This window comes from Oreochromis aureus, linkage group 20 (genome assembly GCF_013358895.1).
Source record: "Oreochromis aureus strain Israel breed Guangdong linkage group 20, ZZ_aureus, whole genome shotgun sequence".
In the NCBI taxonomy this organism is placed as follows: Eukaryota; Metazoa; Chordata; class Actinopteri; order Cichliformes; family Cichlidae; genus Oreochromis; species Oreochromis aureus.
In genome coordinates this window covers 16,985,644-17,007,532 of record NC_052961.1, presented here as the reverse complement: position 1 = coordinate 17,007,532, position 21,889 = coordinate 16,985,644, and the positions used below count along the sequence as shown (strand labels likewise).

At 40.4% G+C, this 21,889-nt stretch overlaps 2 protein-coding genes across 2 annotated transcripts in view; both read left to right on the top strand.

Annotated features, from left to right (window-relative positions):
- Positions 1-23: 23 nt before the first annotated feature.
- LOC116334562 (DNA topoisomerase 1-like) lies at positions 24-16,479 on the top strand. The gene is made up of 21 exons (XM_031757991.2): positions 24-222; positions 537-561; positions 2,605-2,701; positions 3,249-3,381; positions 3,677-3,732; positions 4,928-5,032; positions 5,116-5,206; positions 5,311-5,396; positions 5,518-5,633; positions 5,718-5,839; positions 5,925-6,047; positions 6,128-6,315; positions 7,229-7,373; positions 7,479-7,622; positions 8,873-9,058; positions 9,574-9,642; positions 9,763-9,877; positions 11,611-11,738; positions 11,905-11,999; positions 12,243-12,392; positions 15,253-16,479. The coding sequence occupies exons 1-21, from the start codon at positions 190-192 to the stop codon at positions 15,353-15,355; spliced, it is 2,310 nt and encodes a 769-aa protein (XP_031613851.1). The 5' UTR covers positions 24-189; the 3' UTR covers positions 15,356-16,479.
- A 2,222-nt stretch (positions 16,480-18,701) lies between these two features.
- The window catches only part of plcg1 (phospholipase C, gamma 1), a 29,207-nt gene continuing 26,019 nt past the window's right edge, over positions 18,702-21,889 (top strand). The window contains exons 1-2 of the mRNA XM_031757993.2: positions 18,702-18,990; positions 20,050-20,337. Of these exons, the coding sequence (XP_031613853.1) occupies positions 20,121-20,337 (217 nt within the window). The 5' untranslated portion in view covers positions 18,702-18,990; positions 20,050-20,120. The remainder of the gene's footprint in view (positions 18,991-20,049; positions 20,338-21,889) is intronic.

Genomic DNA, 21,889 nt, shown 5'->3' with positions numbered 1-21,889 from the left:
TGATAGCGGTTCAGGTAAGCACAGCCTTCTTCCAGGTTGGGTTGAGCATGCGCAGTCGGTAAACATCGGGACTCCATTCCAGGCTGTCAGTGAGGGTTCCCCGAGCCTCGCATCCTGTGCGACTGCATCCTTTAACAGCTGTCTGCTCTTAACAACTTTACCTGCGTAACAAACAAAAACAACTTGACCATGAGCGGAGACCACGGACGCGGAGACTCCCAGGTAGCTTTTGGCCTTTAATTAGTGTCTTCTGTACAGTTTGGGGATCAATTCTCTCAGCAATAACACACATAACGCAAGTATTAACCGTCAGGATATGAAATGAGCGCAAAATAACGTTAGCTGTCGCCGCAAGTTAGGCTGCTCTGTTTATTTTAGGAGAAAACTTTTACATTTTTGTGCTCTCTCGGCTCTTTGTTGTGCAGAAATACGCACATTCCTAGGCTCCGCGCATATTCCTATTGAAACTTGAATAAGCGAGCTTACCGGCGTTTTTAAAATTGAAATATTAAAAACATTTTTTTCACAATTTTCAGGTCAATTCCGGATCTAAAGGAAGCGGTAGGTCCTCTAATGAGGATTTTCTTGTTCATTCTGACTCTTGATTTCCAGCTGGAACCTGTCTACTGTTAGTTTTTTTAAAGGACAGAAATGGCGTCCCAGAGACTAAGTCCCTTCTCCTCCACTCTCTTGCGGCTATTGTTCAAAAAGAGGGTCTGAAATGCACACTTGCCAGTCTCGTTTTTTTAATCTGACGGGATATTCCGAAAGGGCCTGGCGTCGTGTAAATTTTGCATGCTTTAGACTGGCGATACGTGCGTGCAATTGCAACGAATTTTGGAGCCGAAAGTGGCCGAATTGGGGCTGAGGACTTAGTCTCTGCGCCATTTTCTTTTTCTGTATGAAGCAGGCAGGGCGCCGAGCACAGAGCCAACTGTCTGCCGTGATATGGAGGCGAGAGCTGGGAGCTTATCGCCTCTCCCTGCCCCTATCTCACCACCACCTGTGCTCTGCCTCCATCCTTGCTTAAGAGATTTTTATCTGCACTGTTAACGAGGAATACTCATACAAAACTTAAAGCCCTCTCACACACACTGAAAAAAAAGTTGCACAGCATTATTAAAAACATCCACATTTTTTATTTTTTGGCACAAATTATACTTAAATTACACTGAAGTTGGGAGCACCCTTTTTTGTTTAAAGGCTTTATTTGATGAAAAGCAAAGCTGTCTGAGGGAAATTAGTTTCTTATTAAAATGTGGTATATATTACAAAAGCTGATTATGCTGTTATTAAACTGCCATGACAACGGAGAGTCACAAGGTGATGATCAGGCTGTTTCAGGTCTACCTTAGGGGGGATTTTACTCAGCAGGAAACATTTTAATATTAGGAGAACATGCAGAATCATTACGGGCTAGTCGTTTGGCTGGCAGCAGGAGTGTATGAAAACAAAATGGATCTATGTGGAAAATACCCGTGGAGGAATGATGTTTTGCTGGGTGCGTATGAAACATACTTACCCCTCCAGTCCTCGCCAGCCAAGTTCTTCTTTTGGAGATTTGCGTCTCTTATTGTCTCATAGCAAATATCTCTGCATGCATTAAGAGATTTTTGTTCTGTGTTTCCATGTTTGTTGACAAAGTGTTTCTCTGAGATTTGAAACCAGAAGTAAGGGAACGGACATTTGTTGCACAGTTCGTCCTTAAGATGTCACTTCTTACTAGATTTGTTTCAGCTTTACCAAGGCATGTACACTCAGCTGCCGCTTTATTAGGTACACTTTGCTAATAGCAGGCTGTGCCCTACCTTCAGAGCTACCTTCATTTCTCGTGGTATAGATTCAACAACGTGCAGGAAACATTCCTCAGACAGTTTGGCCCATGTTGACATGATGGCATCAGAGCTGCTGGAGATTTGTAAGTTGCATATCCATCCAGGCGTGCATCCCATAGTGTGCTCTTTTGAATTGTGATCTGGTGATTGTGGTGATCCTGTGCAAATTTTAGCCTCAGTTTCCTGTTCTTAGCTGACAGGAGTGGCACCCAGTGTGGTCTTCTGCTGCTGAGAGATGCTCTTCTGCACATTTTGGTTGTAACAAGTGGTTATTTGACTTACTGTTGATTTCCTATATGCACTTTGGCTATTCTACTCTAATCTCTGGTATCAACAAGACAATTTCTCCCAGATAACTGATGCTGTCTGGAAATTGTTTTGGACCACTCTCTGTAAACCTGGAGATGGTTGTGTGGGAAAATCCCAGTAGATCAGCAGTTTCTGAAATGCCTGGGACATCTGGCACCATCAACCTTACCACATCAAAAATCACTTCACCTTTCTTCACCTTTTTGATGCTGCCTAAATGGGTCATAAATTCTTTCATGTGATTGGCTGATTGGATATTTGCATTAACAAGCAATTGAATAGGTGTACCTAATAAAGTGTTGGTAAGTGAATGTTGCCTTGGAGGTGACACATACTGAAAAATTATGGAAATGACTAGAAATTGCAAACAGCTAATTGTGAAAGAATCATTTAAAAAGTTTGTTTTGTTCTGATATCTTCAGATGCTTCTCAACAAGTTGATTTCTCCCTTGTACTGTAGACACACACAAACATAAAGACAAGCACAAAGACAAGGAACACAGACACAAAGATCACAAAAAAGACAAGGAGCGAGAGAAATTCAAGCACAGCAACAGGTAAGATGTCTGTTTCTTTGTCTCAGTTGTTTGGTGATCTGCTAAACATCATTCACTGCTGCCTTTATGTTTGGCTGCTCCGTTACTCTCTTGAAATAGTCGGTTTTCAGAGTTAAGTCTTAGTAATGGTATGTATTCACTTCTGCGGTATTATGGGAGCATTTTAAATGAGGAGGATACTGACAAAATCCAAATTTCATTTTGTCAGTATCAAACACAGTAATATGAAAGACTCAATAAGGGACTGCTGATTTAACTAAAATAAATACAGAAACCTCAAATTAAGTTTCTTAATGAAATCTTTCAATCTTGGAACCATTGTGGATTTGCTATGGTTTATTTTTGTGTGTCATAAGTAGCTATCATTACTTTGTCTGTTATTGTTGACAGCCTGCATCTCTGCCTTTGTGTGATTAAAAACGATAAGCATACATTGCCGGTGGTTGTTTTTTGTTTTTTTTGTGATGGCATCTTCTGTGTCTGCACATCCGGACCTCGTCTGACTTCTTACGCTTGATCTCTGCCTTTTGTGTCTTCTGTGTTCTAGTGAGCATAAGGAGCACTCTGAGAAGAAACACAGAGACAAAGACAAAGAGAGACTGAAACACAGCGACAGCAGCTCAGACAAACACAGAGAAAAACACAAAGACAGGGACAAAGAGAAGAGGAGAGAAGAGAAGGTTTGTTTATAGGTCGTCGGTATGCCTTTAAATGAAGGGCTTTATATGTGTTTGGAGTAAAGATTGTGAGTCATTATTTTTTGTGACAAATTGTTTTTGGTCCTGGTTTTTTTATGTTTCTAAAATCCTCCAGAGAGATTGGCCTCATTAGAAACAAACACTAACAAGCACCCAGAGCCCCTCTGGTTTTCCGTTAACTCTGACGATATGCTAAAGTTTAACATTTGTTTTTAAAGTTGGCAAAGGTGTGGCATACGTTTTAACATGGTTTTGTATATTTTCCCGTTTCTCTCAGATTCAATCATTTCATTTAGAGAAGCCTAAAAGGGAGAAGGAAAATGGATATGTAAGGTAAACATGATCGCTTTGTTGCAACTACAGACTCTGCAGAAGTCCTGAAGCACACTTCATTTCTTTATATTTTACTTCCATTGGTAAAATAGGCTTGAACAATAGTTTTCCATGATTTCAGAAAGTTTTTCAGTTTTACTTTGGACATTGGCTATTTTACTCATTTTCAGTCCAGTCTTTGTACCCGACCATTTTCAGAGGAATGTTTTCTTGTTTGGTAAGACACTTAACACTGATCTATGAATCATTCAAGCATGAAAATGGCACCTAACTCACTGGACCGTATGTATGTTATGGCAATATGTAGCCAACAGGTTAGCAGAGTTCCAATTTTAAATTGTGTCATTAGGCACTTTGTTGCTGGCAAAGTCACAAAAACAAAACATTTGTTCCTATTTCTTTAGCTGAATCAACGTCTACGCATTACTGTCGCATAATAGTATTTTTGCACCAGCAAGGTGATCCTCAAAGAGCTGTTAGCTGGAAACTTGGCATATTTAAGCATAGCGTGCAGTGCTTCCTTAAAACCTTAAGGAAACTGGACAAGAACATAGAAGGCATGACAGACCTAAAAGGCTTTGCATCCAGTGGTTTTGGGGCTCTTATCAAAATTGATAAAATTGTGAATACAGTACTGTGGCATCAGATTTTGATTCTACCTGGAATATCATCTGAAAAGAGTCTGGCACATGCTATTTTTCAGCATGCCATTTATCCCAAAACACACTACTAATACAGTTAAAAGCAGAAAAATAGAAAATGCAGAGAGAAACACTGTCAGTCATGGATTAACCAACATCCAACAAAGAGTTTTAAATGATCTTCTATAAGCCTTGAGAACTATTCTTGAATATTTAAAGAAATTACAAGAAAACTTGCCTAAGAGACTTTATAAATGTGGTCATACCAAATATTGACTTTCAAACACATTAGAATTGCACAAACCCTGTTTTTGCCTTATAGTCTGCAGTTTCATTTATGTCTGCACATTTCAATCCATCACTGCACCCATTTCCCGTCTTCCTAGCAAAATAACAAGAAATGAGGGATGGTTCAAGACTTTTGCAGCCATCATGCAGTAAAAGTACTCATGAATCAGCCATTATTTGTTCTTGAAATAATTATGCTAAAGATCAGTGATTACTTTGTTGTCATTTACTAAAATGCTGTTCAATGTCTTTGACGTGTCAATTAGAGACAGGAGCCCCGCTGGCATTAAGAGCGAACCCGAGGAAGACAACGGCTTCTACCCCTCACCCCAACACAACAAGAGCTCCAGACAAGAGTATGATGATGAAGAGTATGTGTCTTTCAAATGAATCCAAAACTCTTGTAGTTGCAGTTCTGCTTTGGTTGTTCATGTAGTGCTGTAATTTTCTACAGATATGAATACAAGCCCAAAAAAGTCAAGGTGGAACACGACAAAAAGGCCAAAAAGAGGAAACACGAGTACGAAGAAGACGAGGAAGATGAGGTTTTTTACATTTTTATACACTGTAATGACAAAAATATATTCCGGGTTGGGGCGTCTGCTGTGTGTCTCCTTGTAGATCTATTTAGTTGAATCCATTTTTTTAGGGTATAAAGCACAAAAAGAAGATAAAAGATAAAAAAGGAACAGACGGGAAGAAAGTGAAAAAAGAAGAAGAAGAGAAGTGGAAATGGTGAGTTAATTATAGACACAAATAGATCTTTTCCTCAGGAAATTACAAACCACTTACTTAGATAAAGTGCAGCTTTTTTCTCTCTCACTGGTTGGGTTGTGTTGTTGTTTGTGATGATTAGGTGGGAGGAGGAAAGATATACCGACGGCTCCAAATGGCGCTTCCTGGAACATAAAGGTCCAGTGTTTGCACCTCCATACGAACCCTTGCCAGACAAAGTTAAATTTTACTATGATGGTGAGTCAGTTTGTATTAAAGAAAACGTATTTTTGTGGACTTATTATTTTTTTATTAAAATAATGTAATTTCCTGTATTTGTAGGTAAGCCTATGAAGCTGAGTGCTTCTGCTGAAGAGGTTGCAACATTTTTTGCCAAAATGTTGGATCATGAGTACACCACGAAGGACATCTTTAGGAAGAACTTCTTTAAAGACTGGAGGAAGGTGAGGGAAATGGACATGGCTCTGCAGATAGTGTGAAGTTCCAAGTATTTAAATGGGGCTTCACATGTCTTCTGTTTTATTTTAGGAAATGACATCAGAAGAGAAGTCTGTGATTACTGACCTGAATAAATGTGACTTCAGTGAGATGAGCGAGTACTTCAAGGCCCAGTCAGAAGCTCGGAAACAGATGTCTAAAGAGGAGAAACAGGTATGCCTGCTGCAGTCAGGTGCACTCTTCCAACCCTGAGAACTCCAGGATTTCTCAATATATTTTCATACATCTTGTAGAAAATCAAAGAGGAAAATGAGCGGCTCCTTCAGGAGTATGGTTTCTGCATCATGGATAATCACAAGGAGAGGATCGGGAATTTCCGCATCGAGCCGCCGGGCCTTTTCCGAGGACGGGGGGACCATCCAAAGATGGGGATGCTGAAGCGGCGCATCAGACCTGAAGACATCATTATTAACTGTAGCAAGTAGGAAATCTCTTTGGCGCCGTTATCACCGCCTCAGCTGCTGTGATCTTTAACCGTTCCTGTTTCAGAGGCGCAGGATAGCAAAAATATAAAATCTGGAGACAAGCTGATGTTGTTATTGTGTTTAGTTATGAGCTTTACCACAAGGTGGCCCTGTAAAACCATTTTAGGTGAGGAGGTCTGAAAGATGATGAGACTGTTGTTGTTACAGGGATAATATAAGAAGATGTGTGCATGTGGAAAGAATATAATAAGCAGTAACTGATGAGGCTTTGAGTGTTGATGAAGTGTTTGGTCGGGAGGTCACAGGCATTTACCCCACATCGATCGCCTTGTTTTCCACCTCTCTGCCTTGTTTTCTGTTAATCTGTGCTTCTGTCTTTTGATTTTGTGATTGCCGTATTTATTTACAGACTGTGGAGATGATGCTGTTTTTGCTTTGGAGGCGGGATGTGTGTGAGAGTTTATGGGAAAGCTAAACTGTAGCAGTCAGTTGCCATTAAAGAAAAACACTGGGTAAAAGATTGTACGTGCTGCCTGTCGCATATACAGTATGGCAGATGTATCACTGACACACACATGTGCTTCTGGCACCGTGTCAAAGGTTGTCTTCCTGTCAGTGTAAACTGTATCTGTGCAAACAATAACACGAGCCAGGGAGGACATGTTCACCCCCGCATACTGGAAGGTGGGATTTTTTTTTTTTACTCTAACAGTTCTCTTTGCACTATTGTCTCATAGCTGTGGTGTTTACACTGAAGAAAAAAGATCAGTTATTTAATTTTTGGTACCTCTGAGGAAAACTTGTAAATCAGCACAAAGCTCCACTGTGAGAAAAGCTCCAAACGTAGATCAGGGGAAATGTGCCAGCATGTTTTGCACCTGTTTGGTAACTCTGGCTCTTTTTCTGTAGGGACTCCAAGCACCCCAAACCTCCCCCAGGGACAAAATGGAAGGAGGTTCGACATGACAACAAAGTGACCTGGTTAGCATCTTGGACAGAGAACATCCAGGGCTCCATCAAGTACATCATGTTAAACCCGAGCTCCAGGATCAAGGTGCCCACGCTCTCGCTGCCTTATCCCCCAGTAGTCTTTTTTTTCTTCTACCATTTTCCCAATGATGGGACCTACGTGTGTGTGTGTGTGTGTCTGTGTGTGCAGGGTGAGAAGGACTGGCAGAAATATGAAACTGCCCGGCGTTTAAAGAAGTGTGTGGATCGCATCCGTGCTCAGTACAGAGAGGACTGGAAGTCAAAAGAGATGAGGATCAGACAGAGAGCTGTGGCGCTGTATTTCATAGACAAGGTAAGTAAGAATACACTAAAACTATGGAGACTGCACCAAGTGATAAAATCGAGAGAGATAAATAGATAAAGTAGATTATAGACAAGAACGTACAGTACAGTAGCTTTGATCTAAGTAGTAGAAGTAGTAGGTTGAAAAGAGAAATCGGTGTAAAGTAACGTGAACTCCTGAAGATAATTCAGCTAAATTTCACACCTCATACATTCCCTGTGCCTCCAAGCACTACGTTCTCGTTCTTTTCATCCATCATGCCCTTTATGTGTTGTCTTCCACAGCTGTCAGTCACTCACCAGTTCCTATTCAGAGCTGAACATATTCCAGGCCACCATAATGCCATTCCTGAGCCCTCGTCTCATGTCTCACTCCAGACATCCAGAGTTGTGGGCCCAGATGCGGAGGCAGACCTGATGTTAGTACTTGAGATATAAACCCCACCAAATTATAATGAATTTCCCTCCAGCTTCAGTCTATTTTCTCTTTTTTTAACATTGCTGCTTTGGCTAGCTCCCTGTCATACGTCATATCATCTCCATCTATAAAAATTGCAGCAATTAAATGTTATCTTAGACGGCTTCCCCTCGTCTCCTTCCCCCTTTGGCTAGGGTCAGTGTCACTACTGGTTACATAAGGCGGCACCTGCACCCTACAGAGGTTTCACAGATAGTCCAGGACCTCCAGGATGGTACATCAATGCGTGTCATTACCAAAATGTTTGCTGACCGTAGAAGGTCCTTAACCCGTCAGTAGGACCAGTATCCTTGGTGCAGGGGCAGGGTGAGCTGGGCTCTGTGCTCCCTGCATGGCACCGTGGAGCCTGATTGGCATTTGCCATAGAAGACCAGCATCTTTGTGGTTTTTGGGATGTCTTTAAATTCAACCCTGTCTAGGCTGACAATGTTAATTCCCATCAAACAGGGTGGTATCCTTTCATTCCTAACACATTACCCAGTCTGTATCAGCAAATGAAATTTACTGTTAATTCACACAAATCATAGGTCCTTCTTTAGTTCCACTGCTAGACTAAGTCTAAGATTAAACCCCAAACAAATCCACTCCATTCATTTTCTTAACTAGTCATGCTGTTCAGAGTCACATGGGTGACATGGAGTTTATCCCAACTGTCAGTGGGCCGGGGGCGGGTTACATGCCAAACAGCTCAGCAGTTCATAACAGGGCCTACATAAATCCTGACCAAATGTTCTGCTCTGAAGTTTTGCTTATGTTTGTGATGTTTGGTGTTTTTCTCGTAGCTGGCTCTGAGGGCAGGTAACGAAAAGGAGGAAGGCGAGACGGCGGACACTGTTGGCTGCTGCTCGCTACGAGTGGAACACATCAAACTGTACCCCAAGCTGGACGACCAGGAGTACGTTGTGGAGTTTGACTTTTTAGGAAAAGACTCCATCCGCTACTACAACAAAATACCCGTGGAGAAGAGGGTAAGGAAAGAAATGAGAGGGGGAGGAGTTAATGAGGGAAGAAATAGGTGCTGTGGCAGATATTGGTTGTGTAATGACGGATATGGAATTTAGTGTTAATGAGATAAAAATGTTCTAATCTATGGAGGAAGTTTGCCCAGGCAGGTGATCAGAAAGAAATAGCTTTCCGTCAGCTCTGCCTCACAGGGTGGTCTGTTTCCTGCTATTAACAGAGTGTACAAACTACAGACACACACACACACACCGAGTGTTTCGGTTTTAATTGCAAATTCTTCAGCACGCCTGGGTCCTGTCTATTTGGCTGCACTTCCTCTGAGATGCCAGTTAAAAAGCACTCACACAAAGCGCACTAACCTGCAGTCCATAAACCACCTGCAGTTGTCATCATGGGCACAAATAAGCTGACACCCTCTGCTGGTAACAATGTGTCAGTGCATCCATGGTGACGGTTTTAAGAGTTAAATGTAAGTGACCGATTTCAGGCTGAATAAATCTGTGTTGTTGTTTCCTGTCAGGTCTTTAAAAACCTCCAGTTGTTCCTGGAAAACAAACAGCCTGAAGACGACCTCTTTGACAGACTGAATGTGAGAAACACACAAGAATACCTGCCTTCACGTTAACTGTTTACATTTCTACTTTGTATAATTTTGAGTCACCTGCCCTCCTTAATTGTTGTTCTCTCTTCTTTTCTGTGTTTCCTGCAGACATCTATTCTAAATAAGCACTTACAGGAGCTGATGGATGGACTTACCGCCAAAGTTTTCCGTACCTATAACGCCTCCATCACCCTGCAACAGCAGCTCAAGGAGCTGACCTGTCGTGAGTGAAAACGGCTTCATACAGTCATAGACCAACTCATTGTCATCATTAAATAAGTTAGTGTTAGTCTCTTCCATCTCTATCATTTATAGTGATGGACCAATTTATTAGGTACTCTTTGCTACTCTCAGGTTTAACCCTCATTGGCCTTCACAACTGCCTTAATTATTCATGATATAGATTCAACAGGTGCTGGAAACATTCCTCAGAGATGGTGCGTGTTGATATTACAGCATCAGTTGTTGCAGATTTGTCGGTTACACATCCATAACTCAAATCTCCCATTCCACCTTATTCCAAAGTTTCTCTATTGGTTTGAGATCTGGTGACGGTGGAGATTGTTTGAGTACAGTGAACTTCTTGTTATGTTCAAGAAAGCAGACTGAGATGATCTGAGCTTTGTGACATGGTGTTTTATCCTGACAGGAGCTGGGTTAGATGGATTCAGCAACAATACTCAGGCAGGCTGTGACATTTAAACAATGCTCAGCTGGTATTAAGAGGCCCGAAGTGTGCCAAGAAAACATATCCCACAACATTACACCAGCAGCAGCAGTCTGAACTATTATAAGACAGGATGAATCAGTGTTTTCATGTACATCAAATTCTGAACCTACAGAATGAACTCAAATCTCATCAGATGAGCCAATCTTCTGTTGTGCAGTTCGGGTGAGCCTGTGCAGACTGTAGACTCAGTGTTTTTTTGCTGGCCGATGTGGCACCCGGTGTCGTCTTCTGCTGGTGTAGCCCATCTTCTTCAGTCTTAAATGTGTTGTGCTTTTAGAGGTGCTCTTTTGTATACCTTGGCTATAACAACTGGTTCTTTAACTTTTACTGTTTCCTTCCTGTCAGCTCCAAGCATTCAGGTTATTCTTCTCTAATTTCTGACATGAAATCCTTAGGCATGTTTTCCCAGAGAACTGCTGCTCACTGGATATTTTTTCTTTTTCATATAGTTCTCTGTACCGTTAGAGATGGTTGTATGGGAAAATCCCAGAAAATCAGAGGTTTCTCAGATACTCAGACCAGCCTGGCACCAACAAGCATGCCAGGTTCAAAGACATTTAAATCACTTTTCTTTCCCGTTCTGACGCTCGCTTTGAACTTGACCGTGTCTACATTCCTAAATGTACTGAGCTGCTGCCATGGGTGAATAGATATTTGCGAGCAGCTGAACAAGTTTGATTAATAAAGTGGCCTGAGAGTCTATGTGAGCTTGTAACTGGTGGCTTCTGTGCTGTGTTGTGACCAGTGACTGTAGAAGAGATTTTGTTTTCTACAGTCAAGGTTTGTGACACCTGGACTCTGGAGTTTATATTCATTACAGTTCGGGTATTAAGGTATTGTTTCCACCATGTAAACAAAAGTACTGACTCCTGCTCCTCTCCCACAGGTAACTTTAAGCCTGTAGTTTCATGCTGTATACCAGTCTGCTTGTACTGGACAGACAGATTTTATTATACATGTGTCTGTTCATTAAAACTGTGAGAGCAATGGTATATAATAACCCTTCACATGAGTATTGTACACTTAATGTCTTTTCGCCTTCCCATTCAAAAAATAACTACTTTGTTACATTATTTAATATCACATTATAATAACAGCAGGTTAGCGGCAATTTAGCAAATTGGCTAAAACCTTACTGTGCCTGCAGACAGTCAAAGCAAAGTTTGGGTCCTTTTAAATTTAAATCATTCTCAACTTTTCCTCTTATGTTATTTTTGGATCGACAGCTGATGACAGCATCCCAGCAAAGATCCTATCGTACAACCGAGCCAACCGGGCCGTAGCCATTCTTTGCAACCACCAGAGAGCTCCACCCAAAACATTTGAGAAGTCCATGCAAAATCTTCAGAACAAGGTAAACGTCTGTTTTTTACGACCGTTTCTGGTTTTGCATTTATCGCTCCATTAGAATTTTTTCTTGGTAATAAGGCATTTTTATGTACCCATTAAAGATAAAGCTATCCACTCTTTCGTGGTGCAGGTTTTAGACTTCACTCTGTGCGCATTTGTTGTGATTGTAGATCGATGAGAAACAAACTCAACTGTCAGCAGCCAGGAAGCAGCTGAAGGCTGCCAAAGCTGATCACAAGGCTTCCCATGATGACAAGAGCAAAAAGTAAGAAAACATTAGCACCGCTAATCAGTACAAGAGAGTTTGATCAGTTATTTAATTACTTAACCATCTTTGCTCCTGAGCAACAAAGTTTAAATGGTGTCCAGGACATTTTAAGTCTGTCGTTATAATTCCTCGTCTCTCTCTGTCTCCCTGCCTTCGTACACCCCCGTCTTTGTTTTCCTTTGCATCTTGTGTATCTGTCTTCTTCCTTCTCTCTGCCCTGTGTTTGTTTTTCTTTGTAAGGGCTGTGGAGGTGAAGCGTAAAGCTGTACAGAGGATAGAGGAGCAGCTGATGAAACTCCAGGTGCAAGCCACAGACAGAGAGGAGAACAAACAAATTGCTCTGGGAACCTCCAAGCTCAATTACCTGGATCCACGCATCTCTGTGGCATGGTATTTATTGTGCACCGAAGACATTCTGTACCTGCGTTTATTAGCTGTTAATTATTATTTAATCAGAGCGTCTTTTTTTGTTTGTTTGTTTGGGGTTTTTTTATACTATGACATTATGAGCAACCCCCCTGCTGATAAATAGTCAGGCGGTCTCTGGGTGGGTGGGCATGTGCAGTCCATATCTCCCCTTGGTGACAGAAAGGCAGGAAATGCTTTTGCATTGTAGGAAAAGGAGCAGCTCAAGCAAAAAGCTAACTGCTGCAAAAGGAAAATAAGAGGAAGAAAAGCGTGTGAGCGCGAGGAACAATGGGGTTTGTTTCTGAAAGCTAGGGAGCGTCGCAAAACAGCCCTCCTTCCTCCATGTGGGAAGGCAATGAGGTGCTGTCTGTGGGTGAATGGAGGGACTTGGCCACAGAGAGGGGGAACACGGTGGGCCGCCCTCCTTAACCGATGCCCCACAGCTATTTATGGAGAGCCTCCTCTTCAAGCACAATGGATACAGGAATCCTCCGTGATTTGCTTGGTTGTAGGGCGTAAGGGATGGGGATCCCAATAAAGGGTGGTGCATGGGAACGTGGTGTAAACTATGATATATGTGAGTAATGGGTAAGGTGAAGGTACACTGGCTAGTTAATCGTGGTTTCTCTCATTTTGTTATATCTCAGTAACAGCTTTGGCTTTGGGATGACTTAACCAGGAAAGTCATTATTGAGTCTTTATCTACAAGTTTCAAAATAAACTGGTTCCAAAATGATAAACAGAGAATCGTAAAGCTACAAGAGCTCACAGGAAACACGGGATTCTGATTCTGAGCTGAAGTCGAGGGAGGCTGGACTGTTTATACATAGAGACCAACACAAGCCGAACGATACCTGCTAAACACAGACAAGAAACTCACATGACTCATGAGACTGAAGACTGAAGAACACTGGGGAGTCAGGACAGAAACCAAAATATAATAATAACACAAATCAGAAATGAATCACTTGAATGGTAAATCTGAAGCAAGGAGTCAAAAGTTGAACACCAAGATCAAAACCTTAAACATTAAAAGCAGCAACAGCAGAAATTAAACAGAAACTCACTTTCACTAATGTTAACCGAGAGTCCAAATAACACACAAGACCCTTGAGACCATTACATAAACAGTACCCCACTGCAGAAGAAGTATAAATACTTCATATGTATTTTAATATTTATAAAGTTATCTTTGTCAAAGCTTTCCGATCAAAAGTGTTTCGTTTTGTCTTTATTCTTCTTCTACTCCATTCTTGCTACATTTTATGCTTTTAACTTTGCCCTCAACAGTCACGTAAAGATGTGTGAAGTGTGATTGTTAGTTTGTTGAGTATTGGATCAACATGTTAAGCTTTAACCTTCAGATAACCGTAATTGGTTTCTTATTGTAAAATCTACAAAATCAAAAGCTGTGTGTTTGTTTGTGTGTATTAGAAATAATATGAGAGCATAATGATTGACTGTCAACTTGTCCAACGTGTACCTTTCAGCCCAACGCAGCTGGGATAGACTCCAGCCTTCCTGTGACCCTGAATTGAATAAACAGATTTAAAAAAAAGGATGAATAAATATGTTTTATGTCCTACCACAGGCAGCAGGCTTGTGAAATTTCGTGTGTCATTTAAGTACCTTTGTTCTAGACGTCTCACATCACAATGATGTGAAAAAGAAAGCTTTCAAAAACTACACCTCAACAACCGCCTTTAGCAGCAGTAACTCAAAGTAATTGTTCTCTGTATGACTTAATCAGTCGTTTACATTGTTGTGAAGAAACTTTGTCACACATTTCTTTACAGCTTTAGTTTTGCTTTAGTTCATTGAGGTTTGTGGGCATTTGCACAGCTCTCCTAAGGTCCTACCACAGTGTTTAATTCAGGTCGAGGTCTGGACTTTGACTGGTCTGTTGCAACACCTCGACTTTTTTTTTTGTTTTGTAGATTTGCTGCTGTGCTTGGAATAATTGCTCATATTTGTGCTGAGCTTTAGCTGTTGAACAGATGGCCTGATATCTCCCTCAAGAATACTTGAGTTCCCAGGTCAAAACAAGCCCAAATCATCACCCCTCCACCACCATGCTTGACAGTTGGTATGAGGTGTTTCTACTGATAAGTTTGTGGTAGAAAGAGAGGCCTACACGAGGGCCGTGTAACCGGAGTGAATCGTTTTTTTTTTACTATCACGAGTAGTTCAGTGTTCTGTGAATGTGTGCGTAAAACTTTTCTTAGAAAACAATCTAGTTTTCTGTTTGCAGCTGATTTGCTCTCTAATATTCTTCATAGACCTTCCTGCTCAGTGAGTCACATGGGCACTTTCGTGCCACATTGTTTAGATTGCCTGCAAACCAAGTACAAACGGCCCAGTCAGAGTCTCCAAGCCAAAGACATCGAGAATTTCTTGCAATGATATCCAACTAATGTCCAACAAACTGCTGCAAATTTACCAGTACTGTAACAAAAAATAAAATCCAGTATTAGTATTGACGTGACAGCAGACTTTCATTGTATGTTTTTTGTGGCCAAATCAATGTGAAATCAAGCTATCACAATATGTATAGAATGTATGAAAAATTAAGTCAAATCTCTTCATCTTTAAATTGTTTATATTGTGTTTTATAGTTTTTGTCAAATGAAACACTCAAGTAGCGAGAGCGAAAAGGGGGATCTGAAACCATAATTATAGAGAAGCGTAAGAAAACTGCACTTAACGGAAGCTCGCAAGAACTAAAAGCAGCCATCAACTGAAACAAAATGACTCTTTTATCAGCCTATTTGTCGACCTGCCTTTGTTGCATTTCACCTAGTCTTTCTTTTTTTTATTCTGTCTGTCTTTCCTCCAATCCCAGGTGCAAGAAGTTCGGCATTCCCATTGAGAAGATCTACAACAAAACCCAGAGAGAGAAGTTTGCCTGGGCGATCGACATGGCCGATAAGGACTATGAGTTTTAAACCTATTTAATGTTTTACCTTTTATACCCATGCCTTTGATATGAAGATGTTTTGCAGGAGATGTCAAAATGTTTCCACTGTGTTGCTGCTGCAGGGCAGCGAAGGAGGAAGGTAAGCCTCTGCTCGAGCTCCGATCGCAGGTGAATAATTGTGCTGTACATAAGGATTAGCTGTGTATAGGAAAATAACTCCTTAACCATTTGACCAAGCTGCCGAAGGGCATCTCTCTCTTACAAAACTACAGTAGTGCGTATGTAGCTGCAGCTATCTGCCTGTGACCCAGCAGCGACGGACACATTAGTATTATCTTTTGTGAGATAAAATGTACTGAAATTTGTAAGCCATCAGATTTATTGAGAAATAAATCTATATTGTCATAGAATAATGAATTCAGAAAATGTTTGTATGGGAGACTGAGACGCAACATGAGAGAGAGATGATGTGATGACTTTTCATTTGTGTAATTTTAGTGTGTAAGATGAAATGAAGTGACAGACAGGTAAAGACTGCTGTGAAGATCAGAAACCCCCAGCACTATGCTCGCACAACTATTAGCGCACAGAATGTCGTCTTATTTTCCATCTCCTCTCTGAGTTTGCTGTTTCTTTCAGGGATGTACATATACTTTTTGTCTGTTTTTTTTGTTTTGTTTTGTTTTTTTAGTGACTGATTCAGTATTTTTTAAAATGTGTGCTGTAAGCATTATAACAGAAGGCTTTTCATTGCTCATATGCAACTTTTGCGTGTTCGTTTCCTCAGTTTTACAATGAACTCTGTGTAATATGGATCTTGGTTACTTGAAGCAGCTGAAAGGCAGTGTATGTACTGTGTGCCAGAGCTAAAAAAAAAAATTATAAATAAAGGACAGCTCCTCCTGACAGAAGGGGTGTGGATTTTTGCCAAATAAGATCTCAAAAGTCTGTCATTGTAACGTTGTAACTGTTTTTGTATTGCTCTGATAAAGCAGAACGTGTCTTTGAATTCATTTGCAAATGTGAATGGATATTCTAACTTTTGTCATTAATATTTCTTGCTATATGATCTTGTACCACACAATCGCAATCCTGATTAGTTGAATGCTTGTTTTGAGCTTTGTAGGTTTCAGAATAAAACATCAGACTTGTCTTTTTCGTCTTTGTGTTCACATATTTGATTAGTTTTCAAGTGGGTGTTAAATATAAGTTCATTGTCTGATTACATAAAGAGAAAGTGATTCCTGATGTGGAGGGAATCAACATGAATCAGTCAACAACTTACTTATCATTATTCTCTACTGTTAGATATACTGTCAGTATTTAGATCAATGTTTTAAAATGTACAATTATAATGAAAAAAATAACAAAAAAAAATAAAAGTTGATTCAAGGCTATGTTTAGGAGACACAGTAAGCTCTGTATTCAGGAAAAGTCTGGGTCTTTAAGAGGCCGATACCATTCGCTTCAACTGCTCTTTGTGCCGTTAACTGCAGTCAGAACAGCAGGGTCAAAGCGGAAGTGCCAGGATTGACTACAAATTAAGTGCATGTCTTTGTCACAACGTTTGCCCTCCAAAGAGTTTTGCATATGTTGGATTTAGAACGCAAATCAGGTAATGGTGCTTTAACCTCGAAGCAATTGGCAGCTATATACACATATTTTAGCTGAATATTGTAACACATGGCAACTGACTGACTTTTAGAGATGGGAAATCAGATCTAAACAACAACACTTCGTCTTTGGGGTCATAAAACATGAACATTAAAGGCAGCCGGAGAAATTGAATATCACAATTCTGTTGAGCCAATACAAAAAAATATCGGTGTCTTGATAATACTGTACATTGGAGAATAATTAGGGAAACAGGGTTTAGTAAGGTAGAAATGAAAATAAACTCATAAAGATGTCAGTGGTTTCTTTGAAGGACATAAATCAGTCTGTTGACACAAATGTTTTTGTTTCCAGCTATAACGCAGAACAGAAAGACAACTTTTAAACCACAGTACTACAACGAAAACCAACACTTTTGTCTCTTAATATCAGTATTAAAACTTCAAAAAGTTATCTACCTGAAATTTATAGGACCTTAAAGTATAGTTATTGGTTTTATTTAATCACAGTGTGACTTTTTTCCACTAATAAGTGCGACTATTAGAGAAACAAACTGTCTGACGTCTCTGCTTTTCCACATCTATGTACAAAGAAATCCGAGGTAAACAACAAAAAGAAAGAATGTTTCAAAGTTTTGCAGTAAGAAAAGTTACAAGAATATAATTAGATCGGTATCAGTTATAAATGGCTTGGATGTAAACTTAACATACAAGTGAGAAATACCTGTTTAAAGCTATAGACTGTATAAAAAAATGGACATTTAATTTTTAATTTAATTTTTTAATTTTAATTATTCACAACATCAGTCACTTCATGGCGTTTTATATCGGAGAGTAAAGGCCCTACAACATAGAAAGAATCTCCAACAATCAGACGACCTCCCCTATGAGCCACCAGTTCCTTCAAGGAACCTCAAGGAGCTGCATTTTTTTCTGCTTCCTCATTCAGCTGTGGATGTTGCCTCTTGTTTAAAACCAGTGTTACAACATGCTTCACAGATGATAAAGCAACTGCATAAACAGAACACAAACAACCAAAAGTACACACACTTACCAACACTCATGGTGATGCCTCTGTTTATTTGAAATAACTACAACTACTTTAAATGATAATAAACATAGATATGTTAAATATGTGAAAGATATGTTATATTAAGTGTTATGTCTGTTTTTCATAGAGCTGTTTGGAATAGGGTGATCAGACCCCTATAAAATAAATGCAGACTAAGGAGGTCGAGTCATTGTTGAGGTTTTCTCTATATTATTCATTTCTTTAGAAAATAAAGCACCTTGAGGCAACTGTTTTTGTGATTTGGCACTATATTAATGAAAGTGAATTGAACTGGCATTAATTAGGATAACCTTTTTCTGACTATATTAAAAAGCCTTCGTATTCTTTTGCAAAAGCCAGAAATGTGCATGAACCAGTCAAAATGTGGAATGCTGTCTCAAGATGTGGGACAGTGGGGCAAGGAATATAACAAAAAACAAAAACAAAAAACGAATAAATGAAACTGCGCTGTCCCACATAAAGAAGGACATCAGGGCGCCCTAGGTAAGAAACGGGCGCTAATTTATTTTTCAACTGAAAGGGGCTATGTGATATTTTTACCTTTGTTTAATTAAAGTGATGTTGAATCTAATGTTACACGTGAGAAATTCATCATTTTTCTTTAACTACATTCTCAACCTCTTTACGCGACGCGAGTACTTCTTTTATTATGAAAAGCCGCGGCGGAAGCCTTGTGACAGACTCCGGGCAGCTTGACGGCCGTGGAGGGCCTGCGTTGGCTGGATCCGAGAGCAGACAAACTTGCGTAGTCTTACAACGGGCTTCGGTGTCTGCCTGCCTCTCTCTCTATGGATGGTCGGAGGGGAGAAGAGGAAACGGGAATTGTTGTTGTCCGGACCGCAGCGCCTTATGAGAGCCCGGCGATGATTTAATTACGGAAAACCTGAGTGTGGGTGGGAAAAAAAAGAAGGAGAAAAGACGCGAGGAGAGAGGAGCAGCCAGCCGTTGGAGATGTGCGGTCGGGCCGAGATTGCGGCGGTAGGTAGTTCCAGCACGGCAGCCCCTCTCCGACGTGTTGTTTTCCCAGTTAATTTTTCTCCGCACGGAAAAGGAAAAGGAGGAGTAGGAATGAATAGAACCGCTACTGCTACCTTAGCTTTTTACGGGTTTAGCAGGGTATGTTTGTTGCTTTGGCCCAGCGAAATGCTAGCACACACCGGCCCCGTTTCCACGCCGTGAAAATAGCCAGACGGTTCTTGTTACAGCGTTAACCCCACTCTTCTGCCATTCGCCACCAGTTGTGTTCCTAAAAATGTTTTCACAGGAAACTTTGTTTTCCTGTAGGGAGTTACAGGCCTGTTGGTCATTTTCTTTTTTTAATTGAAAAAGCAGTCTAAATCACATTAAATCCCCTCGCTCCTTTCTGTTGTATTTATCTACAGCAACCTGATTTCTCGTTGCACGATGGGTTTCAGATGCAGCTCTCATTTATTGACACCACTCTTAATGATAAATAATGCACTCTCTCTGATGGGACTGAAAGGTTGTAGCCTAATCGTTGCTCTCAGTACTTGTACACTTAAGTTAAAAAGGTCACAAGTATGTTTTGAAATATATTCTGTGCCCACATTTTCATAATTTGGTGAATTTATGTGCTGCAAAACTACATAGTTATATTTTGTACTATTTTGTTTAGCATCTAAGCACGGAAGATAAAATGATCTGAGAAGTTGAATGTTTGTAATCAAAACGTACCACGTAAAATATCTAGGTTATTATTAGAAAATATATATACATATGTTTGTGCGTGTATGACGAGTCATTTGTGGCTCCGGGGCTGAACATTAAACAAAAGAGTTTTTAGAAATATAATTTTATAAATGGTTATTATAAAGCATTATTACTGCCTACGTTCGTATTTACAGTGTGTATTTATGTACAAAGATTGGATGTTAGAAACATTTACAGTTTAAAGAATGGCTCTTGACAGCATCAAACTCTTTGCTGCCTTATAATGTGCATGCAGCACTGACACACATGAAGTCCCAGAGGAATTGTTGTTTCATGGGCTTCCCCTCCCTTCTTCTCCTGCTGTAGGTATCCCTGTCTAAGCCTGGACTGAGCAGATTGTTCTGAAAGGAAACGGATAACAAACAGGGGAAGTGAACATGGCTGGGACCTCTGGCTTCTTTTCCAACGGACCTGTGCCGTGGATGGACAACGCCACGGAGATGAACAACCTGTACCGAGACCTGGAGCTGGGCACAGTACTGACACTATTTTATTCTAAGAAGTCCCAGCGGCCAGAGAGAAGGACATTTCAAGTAAAGCTGGAGACCAGGACTATTATCTGGACTCGGGGCACGGATAAAATAGAGGGCGAGAGTGAGTATTCTGTCAGTGCAAACATGCTCATACAAATATCAGCGCTCCTGATGACTGGTTGCGCTGTAAATGTGAAGGTATATGTGCCAGAACTGGTTGGTTGGCATACAGTCAGAGATATGATGGGTGCAGTGTTTTGCAAGGTGCTTGAATGCCTCACAAAAGACTTGGACGATTGGCCGTCATGATGGTATTGTGAACACTTGGACAGTTGGTATTGTCAGTAGGATGTGATGTCACATCTAAAAACCCCATATATATGGGGTTTTATAATTGAATTCATACAGCACAGACGTAGTGAAACCTCACATTGTCACTGATCAATAAGAGACTGGTGGTGCTGTGATATTGTAGATGTGGGATTTAAAAAAAAAACCAAAAAAACATTACAGGTAAAAGTGCTTTAAGCATCAAGTAACTAGCATCTATGGTTGTAAAATAGTTTAGTTGATGTTGATGCAACCCAAGGCAACTGATTAACCTTTAAAGACAGCAAAACCTTTGTGTTGTGAAAAATGTAAGTTGTAGTGCTAGGATTAAAAAAATGAAAGTGTTACTAAGCAAATACATGGGTAGTTTAAGAGGACATTGGTTGGTTGAAGAGGTTTTGACACTGAATAAAATGTGGAGAAGCTGGAATCAGTATGATAGGAGCAAAACTGAAGTGGCTGCTTTTTAAGCGCATAAATCGGTCTAATAGCTAAAGTTGTATGATAGAAATAAAACATGCAACCCCGCTTGTATGTCGTAATATCAGTCTTTAAAGTGCTTTTTACTGAACGACAAGTTGCTTAAACATTCAGTCGTTTGGGACTATTTTCTCGCAATATAATATTTATTTCTTTTGGAAAAAGCAGGTGTGAATATCAGAGGAAGAAGAAATTAAATCACGTGTTGGGTACAAATAGTTCCAGGGTCGACGCAGAGAAGAAACACTGTTTCCTTGCACTCTTTTGTTCCTTTTTAATAGGAATATTCTGTATAGTACCAGGAAGCTGACATTCAGGTTAATCTTCAACAAAGCAGCGTGTCTAACTGAGGACGCACAGCCCTTTAGTGAGTCGTAATGTCATCTGTCTCTTGGGTAGCAGGATGCCTTGTGCACAGCTGCACTCTGCTCCGGATGCAACAAAAAGAGCACGCATACACACACACACACACCACACAAAAAGGAGGGTAGGCTTAGTGTTGTTCTTTTCTTTTTTTTTTTTTTTTTTTTTTTTTTTGTTAAATCAGTATCATCTTCTTAGTGAAGGGTTTCATACGCCCATGAGCTCATAGCTGCCATTTGATACTCCTGGAGAGGTGAAATTGGCCTGAGCTGCTCATTAATGTTCAGAAATAGAATACCAGGGTTTTTACTGGAAGTGTGTAATCGTTCAGGAACGATTTGGCCCCGTGTATTTACCCCTTATCAATGGCAATGAAAGAATGATGTCCATTAACTGTGGAAACAGCAGTCTCGCATGCTTCTAAATTTAAAGTGCTGAGAAGTGGACCCATTTGTTCCATCCTCTCTTAAAGTGTATTTTGTGCATTTTTTTCACCACTC

Bases quoted from the DNA above. Each gene is read 5' to 3' on its own strand.
- LOC116334562 (XM_031757991.2), top strand. From the start codon at position 190: ATGAGCGGAGACCACGGACGCGGAGACTCCCAG. The intron at 5,033-5,115 runs GTATGTGTCTTT...AATTTTCTACAG, and splicing joins CAAGAGTATGATGATGAAGA to ATATGAATACAAGCCCAAAA. The intron at 6,316-7,228 runs GTAGGAAATCTC...CTTTTTCTGTAG, and splicing joins ATCATTATTAACTGTAGCAA to GGACTCCAAGCACCCCAAAC.